The sequence below is a fragment of the Gambusia affinis genome, linkage group LG05 (assembly GCF_019740435.1).
Source record: "Gambusia affinis linkage group LG05, SWU_Gaff_1.0, whole genome shotgun sequence".
NCBI classification, from domain to species: Eukaryota; Metazoa; Chordata; class Actinopteri; order Cyprinodontiformes; family Poeciliidae; genus Gambusia; species Gambusia affinis.
Genome location: NC_057872.1, coordinates 16817943 through 16830737, shown reverse-complemented (window position 1 = coordinate 16830737; position 12795 = coordinate 16817943). Strand labels below are relative to the sequence as shown.

At 36.8% G+C, this 12795-nt stretch overlaps 3 protein-coding genes across 5 annotated transcripts in view; 2 read left to right on the top strand and 1 right to left on the bottom strand.

Annotated features, from left to right (window-relative positions):
- Positions 1–5487, bottom strand: part of fam171a1 (family with sequence similarity 171 member A1) — a 25695-nt gene extending 20208 nt beyond the window's left edge. Inside the window, exon 1 of the mRNA XM_044117229.1 lies at positions 5115–5487. Coding sequence (XP_043973164.1) covers positions 5115–5226 — 112 coding nt within the window. The 5' untranslated portion in view covers positions 5227–5487. The remainder of the gene's footprint in view (positions 1–5114) is intronic.
- On the top strand, positions 5453–12795 carry LOC122831209 (H-2 class II histocompatibility antigen, E-S beta chain-like). Of its 3 annotated transcripts, none has more exons than XM_044117231.1 (7): positions 5453–5565; positions 10314–10418; positions 10557–10814; positions 10924–11205; positions 11563–11673; positions 11800–11825; positions 11903–12795. In XM_044117231.1, the coding sequence occupies exons 2-7, from the start codon at positions 10358–10360 to the stop codon at positions 11927–11929; spliced, it is 765 nt and encodes a 254-aa protein (XP_043973166.1). In that variant the 5' UTR covers positions 5453–5565; positions 10314–10357; the 3' UTR covers positions 11930–12795. The 3 variants fall into 3 exon arrangements, with proteins under 3 accessions (XP_043973166.1, XP_043973168.1, XP_043973167.1); XM_044117233.1 differs by lacking the exon at positions 5453–5565 and adding an exon at positions 9514–9596; XM_044117232.1 differs by lacking the exon at positions 5453–5565 and adding an exon at positions 10076–10104.
- On the top strand, positions 7116–9920 carry LOC122831210 (H-2 class II histocompatibility antigen, A-U alpha chain-like). Its single transcript, XM_044117234.1, has 4 exons — positions 7116–7469; positions 7667–7927; positions 8020–8301; positions 8401–9920. Exons 1-4 carry the CDS (start codon positions 7412–7414, stop codon positions 8526–8528), a joined length of 729 nt encoding a protein of 242 aa, XP_043973169.1. The 5' UTR covers positions 7116–7411; the 3' UTR covers positions 8529–9920.

The window sequence follows — 12795 nt, the reverse complement described above, 5'->3', positions numbered from 1 at the left end:
GAAATACTCCCCTGAGAGAGTCGGGCTTAAATCACAAGTACAAATCCAACAGCCTCCTCCCAGAGCTCATCCAATAAATCACTACTGAGGTGACATCATGGTTAAACAAGCTAAGAGTCTCCCTTCTTCACTCCAACACACAGACAAAAAAAAAGGAGGCGATCAGTCTGGTCCAAGCCTCTATATTTCCAAATCTGCCTCTTCTTATTCAACGACTTCCCATCTGTGGGTGGAAAATAGAGGCATGAAAGCGTTTTGATCTGACCAACGCTGCCATCTCAGATTAATTATCACCTACGACAGCAGCCAAAGCAGCAGGGCGGCCCTCTGTTTGGATCGCAGGAGGAGGACAGAATGCATGTTTACTCAAGCTACACCTTGGATTATGTTTTGGAGAAGCTATTCATTAGAGCACCTTTCACCAGAGGTGTAATGATCTGTAATGGGTGGTGTGGCTGGCCTCCACTGGGTGTGTGAAATACTTAGATGCTGTTCCAAACAGGGGAAGAGAAAATGTTGCCTTTCTTGCACACAACACTTAGCGTAATAACAGACGCACTAGGATTCACTGGTGTAGCATAATTAGCGGTTATCTCGCCACTAGGGGTCAATTGAGGTTTTAACAACCAAACACTGATTTGTTGAAATATAGCCTCATATCTGGTATTTATAGAAGTTATTCACAGGGCTTTAAATGCATTGTATTGGATAAATTATCTATATTTTACCTAATAAACAATTTTTTCCAGTAAAAAAAAATAGTACTGCAAACATTTGCATGTTCGATGAGCAACTTTCACTCGTGGGTTTGTTGACGTTCACCAAAAAAATGATGATTACTGATAGGACAAGTAGTCAATTTGGAAAAAAATGTGGATTTATTTGTATGTTTTTAAAAGAGCATGTCAGAAAATATTTATATTCTTCTCAGAAATCAATGGGAAACTTTTTACCGACATTACAGTAATCAAAACCTCTGCAGACCAGCTTTTTGCACGTTTCCACGGATATTTTGATGATTTATCTTGGGTGATGAGTCCAAATCTTCAAGTTTAGAAGGCGTCCTTACCATCACCCTGATCAGATTCAGGTCAGGATTTGGGTGGATTGTTCCAGAACATTAATGTTGCTATAAATCAGAAAAAAACAAATACTAGTCAAATTAAAGGATTGCTTTATAACCTTTATCTTTTAGGAGAATGAACAGATGAATTGTAATTTTAGAATAACTAGCATGTCAATAGCGAAATACTAAATCTAAACAATTAGATATGAGATACTGAAGGAGGTTTCCAAATGTCAACTTTGACTTAATTTCATCTATGTTTTGAAATAACCATTTCAACCCACCAAATCCCCAGATTTCTCTTTTCTTTTAAAGGGCTCCTCTGATGTTTCCTCTTCTCTTATTATGAATAATTATTGACCACTCAGTTGAAGACTTAAAGGCTTATGTCGTTCTTTTATATATAACAAAGACAATCTGTTATTCTCAAAGAAATGCCAATTCACGTTTTCTGATAAACCTTTAAAACTCAGATAACCAATTACAAATCATGCAAAAACAAACCACACCAGGTAATTAAAAGTGTGGAAAAATGTTATACTGAGGCTTTAAATAATACTTAAAAAGTAAAAAGAAGCGAGTCAAATGTCATTGCAAATAGTTTCACCACTTTAGCACAGAACAGTAATCTGAGAAAGGGCCAATTCATCATCTCAATTAGAAGCACATGGTTAATTAGAAAAACATCCTGCAGTCATGTGGGAAGAGTTAAAGAGAAGAAGACGCCTTTCACTGCATCTTCTGCTGTTATTCTGCAGACACTACCCAGTAATAGTCACGCTGCAATACGAATGATTAAATTCAACATTTGAACTGTTGAACTGTGATAGTGTAACTGTATTACTGGGTTGACTTCTTCTACTATTCAAATAAATCCTGGAGATTTTGATGTTTCTTTCTGTACTACAAGTTGCTGCCTGTTTGACGGCTGCTGGTTGTATCCCAGTGTACAACCAAGGCACAATATGAAGCGAGTCCCAGTCTTTCCAAAGCTTTAACAACAATTGTGATCCAAATGACTAATTTTTAATAGGAAAAAATAAACAGGAATCCTTACTCTGGATCATAAAAAAAAATCTAACCCATTATCTGAAAATCTAAGCACAATTTTCTACTTGTGTAGTAAATAATATGTTCAGATCATCACAGCTTTACTTTCCATTAGATAAATAGCTAATTTCTATCAAGCACTGCATTTCTTTCTGTCCTTACTTAGACTTTTTCCTTCAGTTAATTGTGGATTTTGTTACTTTATCACATAGTTCCCTCTTTAAAATTCACAAGCAACGGCTTACGCTTTGTAAGGAGGAAAAAGTGAATATTTTGAAGTAGACTGCAACTGAGTATTTGACTCTATGACATACAAAATTATTCTAGTTTCTTCATTTTAACCCCTCCACAAAAAGTGAGTCTGCTCGTCTGGTTAGCTTCTTATACATTGCAGGGTCAGTGCTGCTGTTTACTTGTAAAGTAACAAACAACATGTCAATGTGAAAAAAGGGCAAACAAAATGGGAGGACAGGATCTTATGTGCAGGCACGGATCAATGCAAAACATACACAAATCCCATGTTTAAATAAGGCAGCGCCACGGCTGCAGGTAAGGGAACAAGCTACAGTCGGGTCCAGACTGCTATTTTTACCTTCCTCTGGATTTAAAAGTAATGCCAGCCTCATTAACGCACCGGCAGGGGGAGATAATTAGATTACGTCATCAGACTGAAGAGCAAATGGACTCTCTTCAGTTCCCGTCAAAACACAGTAAGGCTCTCCTATCAGGCTAAAAGGTCACTGACCTAATCTGTAAATGCTCTGACACATGCTAGTCTTCACATCTAGTGCTTTAAAGCCAAGCTTTGTTAGATGGGGACGATGTGATTTGGTTGGTCTGCATCACAAAATGTTTCTCCGTTAAAGGATGCAACACCATGCCTCCTCTGGGCAGCAGCAACATAAACGAGATCTATATCTGCAGGGAGAACGTCTGTCTGGCTCCACTCATCCAGGCTGCTTGCCTGATACATCAGGATGAATGCTGAGTATCGATCTGAGCTGGTTCTCCTTTGAGACAACTAAAGGTCAGTCTGAGGCAAAGTGAACACCAGAGGAGCAGAAACAAGAGACCCGAGGACAGAATGAACTTAAAAGTTTCACAATCTTGAAAGTTATCAAGATTTTTTTTTTTTTTTTTGCATCTCATTTTAAATTATCAGCTTAAAGGAAAACCTGTCTCCACCACAAACTCTTAGCTTATTCAAAGGGAAAGTTACTGTATGTTTACATTTACAACCCCTCTATAAAAACAAGTACTGAGTCAGGCCCAAATGTAGGCCAGCCATCAGTAAGTGAACACAGACGACCGCAACGTGTGTGTGCTTGTGATGATAAAAGTGATGAGTAAAACAGATGTGATTCCATGTTACTAGCTACTATGACAAGGCAGCTTTGAAGTTAGCAACTGGATGAGATGCAAACAGATAACTGGGATTTATAGCCGCTTTAAATCTTTGCTGGGCTCTGCTTTGTGTGGTGAAAAGACACCATGACAGATCTGTTTATTGTACAAACCTGCCAGAGAAGGCAGGGTTATGTTCACTTTACACATCCACTTTGAGACATCTGTAGCTGCTGTTATCTGCACTGTTGAAGTACTTAACAGTCACCGTCAATCCATTTCATAATCCTGTTTTCATATTCTCTGCACGGTGAATAAATTGAATTTTAAGACTAGCTACTAGCATCTACATCCAGGTAAAAACCTTTAATTAAGGAGAGCTTGTTCATAAAACTCAGCCACGTTCGGTGCCTATTTCAGTATTTGAGATATCACAAAATAAAATATACCAATAAAGATCATGTCAAGCCAGGAGGAACTGAAAGAGAGCAATCACAAGTCTGCAAATTTGTTTATTAAGTCTTTTATGTATTTTTACTGTTCAGGGGTTATTCGCTTAGTTACCTTAAGATGTGGTGTGAAATTTTGACTATAAAAAATTTTACTAAGTATAGTTTGTAGTAAAAAAAACAAAACATTTTCTTTCGTTTTGGACAATGACAAAAAACTAAATCTCACATAAAAACAATGCAGAGGGCTTACTTTGTAGAGAGAAAAAAACATTTTCACTGAATGTTTTATTTTGTTTTGTAGCATTTTGGCTTAGCTTTTCTTTAGAAGTTTATATACACTGACATTAAAAATAACTCAAATTCACATCTATACGTTGAAAATCATATTGTAGCATAATTTTAAGGCATCACTCAACATAATTTTTTTTTATTATGCTGCATCCAGATATGTAAAAACAAAATAACAAGAACAAATCACTTGTCTGTCAATTGCGAAAAGTAAAATAATCATTTAAGTGAGCATATCAATACATAAAAACCAAAAATTAAAGACATATATTTGTTCTGTTTTATCTCTTACACAAACTTGTGCTTTACAAATAATAGAAATACGGTTATCTATTGTTATTTTTGTGCTCTTTCAATATTTCACCCCACAGTTAAAAAAAAATAACACTGAAAAGAAATTAAAGTGAAGATAATAAACCGGGAATCTGCACTGGTTTAAATTTGGTCACTGATTTAAACGAGGATGCTCAGTTTTAAAGGTAATATGGTAACTTCCTTACACCTAAAGCATGCAATATTAATATAGAAACACTTGAAATAAAGTGCACTATATTTTAACACAAAGAAGACTACTTAAGAAAAACAAGGCTAGGTTAAAAAGACGAATCCCAACAGCTGGAGTATTCTTTAAATCATCCTGAGGTTTCCACAATTGAAATGTACATATTCCTGTAGGTTATAGTGAATTATTAAATTATGGGTTTAATCTCATAGTGTATTATCACCACTTTAAAGACGGTAAACTTCTTGTTTTAGTGTGTTTCCAGCTAACATGCTAACGTTAGCTTGGTTAGATTCCCCCTCAGCATCCGAGCTGACTAGCGGCTCCGCTAGCCTCTACAGCGGCCAGCTAGCCTTCCTTTCTGACCGCACAAACAAGCAAAACATTAAATTAACTCTTTTTTTTTTTTTACCTTGCGACGCTGCGCCCTCCGCTGAGGTTTTGGCTGCAGCTCTGAAGGTAAGGTATCCCAAAAGGCAGAGCACAATTGCAGCGGTCCGACTCCAGTCCACAGCCCACATCATTGCAGATGTTGGTATCAAAGCAAAACGGCTCAAGAAACAAAGTAGAAACCAAACGTTTGGACTTTAAAAACTCACTGCAGGTCAACAACTGCGTTTATTCCACAAAAAATGCGACACTCCATGTTTCTGCGGCATCAGCAGTCCTGATTTTATGCCTGGAGAGTTGTGTTTCATCTGCCCCGTCGTGCATCCCAGCCCTTTTTTTTCTATCGACGGGCCAGGGTCAGGGAGGAAGACGGCCCCATTCCTCTGAGCCTCATGCCCCAGAACAGCACCAACAGGCGGCTTGCTCCACGCGCAGCACCGCGTACATTTATGGAGGTCTACGGCCACCTACTGGTAAAGAAGTGCAATGATTTAGCAATAATTTCTGTTCATTCCTGTTTATCCTCACATAAAGGTAAATTCACTAATTGAAAAGCACTGGATTTACAGTTGTTTAATTAAGAACCAAATGAAACTTGAAAATATTTTTAGTTTAAAATTTTATTTTAAACTTTTCTAACAGTGTTATTCACGGTGATTCACTTTGACGGTCAAGGCTGACAGAAATAAAGTAATTCACAATACACTTCAGCAAAGGGATATGTAATGTTTTAAATTTTAAATACTTTTGTAATGATCTTCATATTTGTTTTATTCTATTCTATTCATATATGTTAATATTTCTTAATACACTTAAACATTTTATATAAGCTCATGATTATTAAGTTCAATCTGTGTTCAGTTTATCTATTTATTTATTATCAGATGCTATATACTGTCAGATAGATACATCTAAAATAAAACATAATTAAAATATGATTTCTTTGAAAATGTAAAAGTTAGTGTTGTATCGTCATTAAGGATTTTGTTTACATTGCAGAACCTTTTCAATTCTGCTGTGTATTAAGTCTTCTTTGCCTGTCATGTTCTATAAATGTACTCTGGTAAAATCCATACATAATTAGTGTATTTAAGGGTCTAGAGCAGTGGTCCCCATCCCTGGTCCTCAGGGACCGCTGTCCTGCATGTTTTTGATGAGTCCGGACTCCAGCACAGCTGATTCATATGATTGCATCGCCTCCTTTGCATTCCTGCAATTGCTATGGAAAGTCTCTTAATCACCCTAATCATTTAACCCAGGTGTGTAGCAGCACGGAAACACCTAAAACATGCAGGGCATTGGGCCCTGAGGACCAGGGTTGGAGACCACTGGTCCAGAAGACACTGAAGAACAGATGTGATCTGTAATGTGACTGATGTTTTTAATATTTCTATCTTCTCTATGTTTTCACAAAAGAATGGCATATAAATTATTTATGGAAAACCAAAGCCAAACATTTTATTTTATAGTTTACTTTTGCACCCAAAAAACAGGCTTGAAAAGTAAAAGAAGATGAAAAACTCAGTTTAAATTGGACATGGGGTTTACTTTGACATTAAATAATGATTTAGGAGACAAAACAGGAACGTTGCAATACATTTTGATGTGTTGCTGCTTTTTCATTTTACACTTTTACCTTCTAAATTTCAAAATATAAAAGAACACATGGTTTGTTAGCATTTATGTTCCACCAGGACACCATTAAGTTTATTCCAAAGATAATCCAAGCTGATAGCTCATAAAAGCCCCACTAAGCTTTGCTAATCCATCGCTAAAATCTACGGTACTGTCCTGGTTCTGGTTGGAAGACGATCTGGATCCACACCCAGGAAATCTTAGAAGCAAACATGTTTGGATACAAAAGCTGGTAAAAATAGGAAGCATTGAGGAATGTTGCTTGTTCACCTTTCACATCTTCCTTATTTAGTGTTGTTGTGTTAAATGAACATCTTCATGTTTGATTAATGGCCAGTCCAAATAATTTGAGTCACAATGATACACTAATCTGAACAAGGCATGTCTAGTGAAATCTTATTAATTATCTGTATTACTTTATGGCAAGAGCAGGCAGGTTTCAAGTAAAACGTAATGCTGGTGTGTCTAATTTAGTTCATAATACCTCTAATATAATCCTGCATACTTAAATTTTTGGATGATTGGATGAAACATTGGATGATTTTTGCAAAATCATCCAATGTTTCTCTAATGTGATGCTTGTTTTCTCCTGATCTACTGTTGTCACATGTTTACCTGTAAACTCCCTCTTTGGCCACACCTATAAAGAAAAGCTGATTGTTAGTGGGAAGCTGTCACTCAGACATGAAGCGCTCTACTGTCATAATCTTCTTTCTGAACACTGTTAACGTCATCTCTCTTGGTAAGAATAACCTTTTCTCAAACTCCACTATAAAGTTAAATGTTGTTTATTAAATGTTATGCTTTGGATGTCATTGTATTCATGAGATATGTATTAGTGTATACAAAATGTTACAAAATCATGTTTAGAAATAGGAAGCACGTGTTTTTCTTCTGCATCCAACTCTAAGTGTTTGTTTCCTCTTTGTTGTTTTTCAGTTCCCCATGAAGTAACATATTTTCTGGGCTGCTTTGAGAATGGCAATACTGCGGTCCAATTTGAATTTGATGGTGAGGAAATGCTATATGTTGACTTCCAGACAGACGAGATAGTTTACACCGTGCCCACCTTCATTGATCCTGACCCTGACCAGGTTTTAGTTGGGATGAGTATCCTGCGTGATGCTCATGATAACAAGGAAGTGTGTTCAGAAATACTAGATGTGTTGAAATACAAAGAAAAATCTCCACAAAAAGAAGGTAAATAAGCCCCATCATTACTGTAGTTTTCTGTGTTAACAATATTGATAAAATGCTGGTGAAACTTTGGTTTGTTCTTTGAATTTCGTTAGATGCTCCGGACACCATGATCTTCTCCTCTAGAGAGGTGGAGCTGGAAGTTGAAAACAGCCTCATCTGCTTTGTGAATAATTTCTATCCACCTTCCATCAACGTCAGCTGGACAAAAAATGGCCTCCCAATATCAGAGGGGGTGTCACTCAGTCGATATCATCCCAATAACGATCAAACCTTCCGCCAGTTCTCAACTTTGACCTTCATACCAAGTGAGGGGGACATTTACTCCTGCACTGTGGAGCATCCAGCACTGGAGACGCCTACAACAAGAATCTGGGGTAAAGAGTTTTATTATACATTCAGAATATTGCAAAGACCAATAGAGACGGTTTCTCTGTGTGTAATTCATTTCATATATTTATTAACTTTCTCTACAGAAGCAGAAATCATCAAAAAGGATGAAAGTCTTTGGCCTGATATTTACTGTGGATTCGGTCTTGGTGTGGGCTTGTTGGGAGTCACAGTCGGAGTGTTTTTCATTGTCAAGAGTCAACATGTAGCATAGTTTTTAAATATAGTAAATTGTTACAATCTTCAGGTATTTGGGTTCTGGCAGGGGTCTCAAACTCCAGTCCTCCAGTCGCTGTCCTGCAGTTTTTAGATGTACCAAAGGTACAAAACCCTGGAATGAAATGGCTTCATTACCTCCTCCTCATGTAGATCAGTTCTCCAGAGCCTTAATGACCTAATTATTATATTCAGGTGGCGCAGCAGAGCCACTGTAGTTTGAGACCCCTGGGTTATGGTTTTTATTTGTGTGTTTTTTATTTTTATTTTTATCATTTCCTTGTTTATTTTGTTTGTTAGGTATTGCCATATTCTGTTCATTTCTGTATTCATTATTGTCAGAACGGTGTCATAAAGTTCATTATTTTGTGTTTAATTTCTTAGTTTATTCTTGTGCTTTCTTCATTGTACATTTAGTGGTTGTCTTCGATCAATCTTGTTCTTTTATCCTTAGTCTGTATTTTTTTTTTTTTTTTTTTTTTTGAGGTTCCCACTTGTAGTTGGAACTTGGAAAACCCGACTTCCCACTCTAAAAAAGCAACTGGAACGCCCCCTGAAATTGAGCTTCATACTAAAAATTTGGGAGAAACTCCATTTACCCTAAGCTAACTTTCCGTTACTTGGAGTAACTTTCTGTTTCAGTCTGGCAGCACTTCACATCAACAATAGTAAGTTGTGGTGTAAACATGTTTATTTTACAAGACACACTTGTAGTGCATCTAAAATCAGATGCGACACGTAGCACCTGCAATTCTAAGCTGAATAAATTAGAAGTGGTGTTTTGTCAAGAAAATAAAGCTTAAATCAATGTTTTTAAGAGATTCTGTAAACAATGGCTACTCTGGCATCACCATGTTGGGGTACCCACTTCTCCAGCTGTGCTGTGTGACATTAGTTCAGCTCCCTTTGTGTTAATTAGTCTTTATCACTTTTCTTGTTTGCATTTTACCATACCTATTCATCATCGCCTCTGATTAGTTCATTCGTTTCCCTTGTCAATTTCCACACCTGCCTCAACAAATGAGCTCCTGATTGTTTATTCTTGGATTTTTCTGCTCTACTCTCTGTAAGTTTTCTTTTTATTATTCATAACAAATAATTTTTGCCAAAGATGGTCTCTGTATTTGGGTCCTGTGTACAACATCCCATATTTCTTTTGCATACTGCTCAAAAACAAAATGTTTTACACCTCATTAGATGTCATTTTTAAATTTATGAGGCCCAAATTATAGTTTACCTCAGTATTTTATGGGGTGTGGGCACTTAATGTTTTTAAATAGCTACATAAGAAACTGAGACTGTTGTGGAGAGCTGGACCACTGCATTAACACACATCTTTCAGTAAATGTTTGGAAAATAAATACAAATAAATATTTAAAAAAATTATAAATGCTGTCTATATTTTTTTCATCCTCACTTAATAAACAAAAACTGGTGTGAGTGTTAGACTGTAAGCCATGTTTCTATGGTTTGAGGTGATGTTACCAATACTACGGAGGATGAAACAGTTAAAAGGAAACAAAAAAAAACTCACTCAAACTGGTGGAAACACAGAGAGAGACGACATGAAACAAGTGAGTGACACGAGGAAAGGCAACAGGAGAGTCAAACACTTGATTATTTCTTACATTTAGACTTTATACTACTAAAACTGCATGTTAGACATGGATTATTTGACATTAACAGAATTAGAGAACAAAAAGTTAAGAAGCATGCCACGCCTGCACTGGAAATAGTAACATTGGTAAATTTGTTTCTGTGCTTCCTCATTGTTGTTGATCAGAACCAGTTATCTCTCACTCGGATCTCTGCTGCTGAGCTAAGAGGATGACTCAGGCTCAGGGCTGCTTTGTTTTCCTGGTGCTTTTTCTGACGTTTTCACCAGGAGGTAAGTCACTTTAAGCTAATGCAGTTTGTATATTTACTGCTTTCCAATTTCAGTTGCTTCTGTGTTATTCAGATGTAAAATGTGTTTCTGTAATCATTGAGCATTCGCCACTTTAATGAAAATATTTCCTCATTTTAGGTGCTTTCTATTTGTATGTGCTGGAACGGTGCCAGTCAAGTGACGGTCATGACGCCGTGTTACTAGATCAGATTTACTTCAACAAAATGCTGGAAGGACAATACAACAGCACTGCAGGAAAAGTGACTGGGTACACAGAAAAAGCTGAAGAAGTTGCTGTTATTCTAAACAACAATTCTAGGTTTCTTAAGCATGAGATATGGAAAACAAACCTCTGCAAAAGGAATGCTCCACTAGCACAAAAACTACTAACACCAGGTAATTTACAGACAAGGGAAATCAGATTGATGTATTTTTCTGGATGAAATACACATCCCTGGATTGAATACAGTCTACTCAATCTTTTTGCCTTGTCCATGTTTTCTAGTGGAGCCCTACGTTTGGTTGAGGTTAGAGAAGGTGGAGTACAGCCAACATCAGCAGATGCTCATCTGCAGCGCGTACGACTTTTATCCAAAGCAAATCAGGGTGACGTGGCTGAGAGACGGAACGGAGGTGACATCTGATGTGACATCCACTGATGAGCTGCCCAATGGGAACTGGCTTTATCAGATCCACACCTACCTGGAGTTCACACCCAAACCTGGAGAGAAAATCACCTGCATGGTGGAGCATGCGAGCCTCAAGGAACCGAAACTTTATGACTGGGGTGAGAATGTCTGCATGCCGACAGAAAATGTTTATATGAATAAACCATTTTATGCTCAAGGAGTCAGCGGTTATTCATCTAGACTGTTTCCCTTATAAAAACACTTCAATGATGAGCACTCTAAATATTTGATAACTGCAGTCAAACCATGTCAGATCTGACACATGAAGTTTGTGTCAAACTGAGATACAGTGTTTAACTCCCTTTCTAAATTCAAAATCTTCTTTGTTTCACAAGATGGCAAATGGATAGATGAATGCGCAGATGAGTGCACTGGCAAAAATGTGAAACCAGACATTGAAACAAAATATGGAGCATTTCAGTTTAACTTAGTGTTCCTGATGAATCTGATTTCAGAGCCGGAGCCGGATTCAGAGTGGAGTCAGATTGTTGTTGGCTCAGCAGGGCTGCTGCTCGGTTTGCTGTTTTCAATTGCTGGCTTCATCTACTACAAGACGACATCAAATGGTGAGGCAATATTTCATTTTAAACTTAAAAACACTTTTATGACTGACTTCAGTATCTAAATTACATTCTTGTTTAGATCAATTTTATTGAAACATTTTCTTTTTTGTTGTGTTTTTTCAAACTCAGGACGGGTGATGGTGCCTACAACAGAGGTGAGTTTTATTCTCTTTCTCTGTCCTGTGTGTACCTGTATACACCTGATTAATTACTTTATTTATTTGTTATCCAGGATGTATGTCCAGAAGAAACCCTTTAGGCTGCAGAAATGTTGAGAAGCCCCACACACATCTATCAACCACCGGAAACTGTTCTTAATATTTGAGACACTACAAGCCTTCATATGGCTGTAGTTTTTTTTTTTTATTTAGCTTTGTGCACATTTTTACAGACAAACACTAATACTGCAGCACATTTATTTCATACTGTACTAATACACTATTGTAAAACAGCAATAAATAAACCTGTTCTTTGTCGTTTTCTTCCAGTTCATCACTGGTGATGCAAAAACAAAGTCATTGCATTTCATTTTAAAAACCTTTATTGTCAAGATACTGCCCAAACAATCCACATCACTATCTAATTCAATCTTCTGACTAATTTGAAATCAAACTAACAAATTACACCCCTTTTAAAAAACAACCATGCAAACAAGATTAATAATTACAATTTACTTTAACCTTCTGTGTTTGTTTAGCTTTCTAGTAAATGTGTATGTGGTTAGGAATAGGACTAGGGTTAAATTAAAAACCACTGAGCCTGGAATCTCAGTCCACTAACCAGCAAGTCAGTGAAGTGACTAAAACAGAGGAAAACCAACAGGAGAGAAGTGGCAGCTTTTTGTCTCCATCTGTTAGAGAGAAATACAAATCTGTTTAAAACTGAAAAATATCCAGACAATGCATTCATTAGGTGATTATCAATTGTAATGATTATAATTATAATGTGATTTTCAGTTTATGCAATTTGGGATGTGTCACTAATTTTCTTTTTAGAATATATTTTTTATACTTTTTTTTTTCTCAAAGTCACTACAAATGAGTCTCACTTGTGAAAAACCCTGATACCCTGTTGCTTCCTCATATTTAATAAAGTTAATGTTTGTTTGTTTGTGAGAACGGTGAC

What these genes read in the sequence shown, in the direction of transcription:
- LOC122831209 (XM_044117231.1), top strand. Translation starts at nt 10,358, where the DNA reads ATGACTCAGGCTCAGGGCTGCTTTGTTTTCCTGGTGCTTTTTCTGACG. An exon ending in ACCGAAACTTTATGACTGGG is followed by an intron (nt 11,206 to 11,562) that starts GTGAGAATGTCT and finishes ATCTGATTTCAG; the next exon opens with AGCCGGAGCCGGATTCAGAG. An exon ending in CTACAAGACGACATCAAATG is followed by an intron (nt 11,674 to 11,799) that starts GTGAGGCAATAT and finishes TTTCAAACTCAG; the next exon opens with GACGGGTGATGGTGCCTACA.
- LOC122831210 (XM_044117234.1), top strand. Translation starts at nt 7,412, where the DNA reads ATGAAGCGCTCTACTGTCATAATCTTCTTTCTGAACACTGTTAACGTC. An exon ending in AAAATCTCCACAAAAAGAAG is followed by an intron (nt 7,928 to 8,019) that starts GTAAATAAGCCC and finishes GAATTTCGTTAG; the next exon opens with ATGCTCCGGACACCATGATC. An exon ending in GCCTACAACAAGAATCTGGG is followed by an intron (nt 8,302 to 8,400) that starts GTAAAGAGTTTT and finishes CTTTCTCTACAG; the next exon opens with AAGCAGAAATCATCAAAAAG.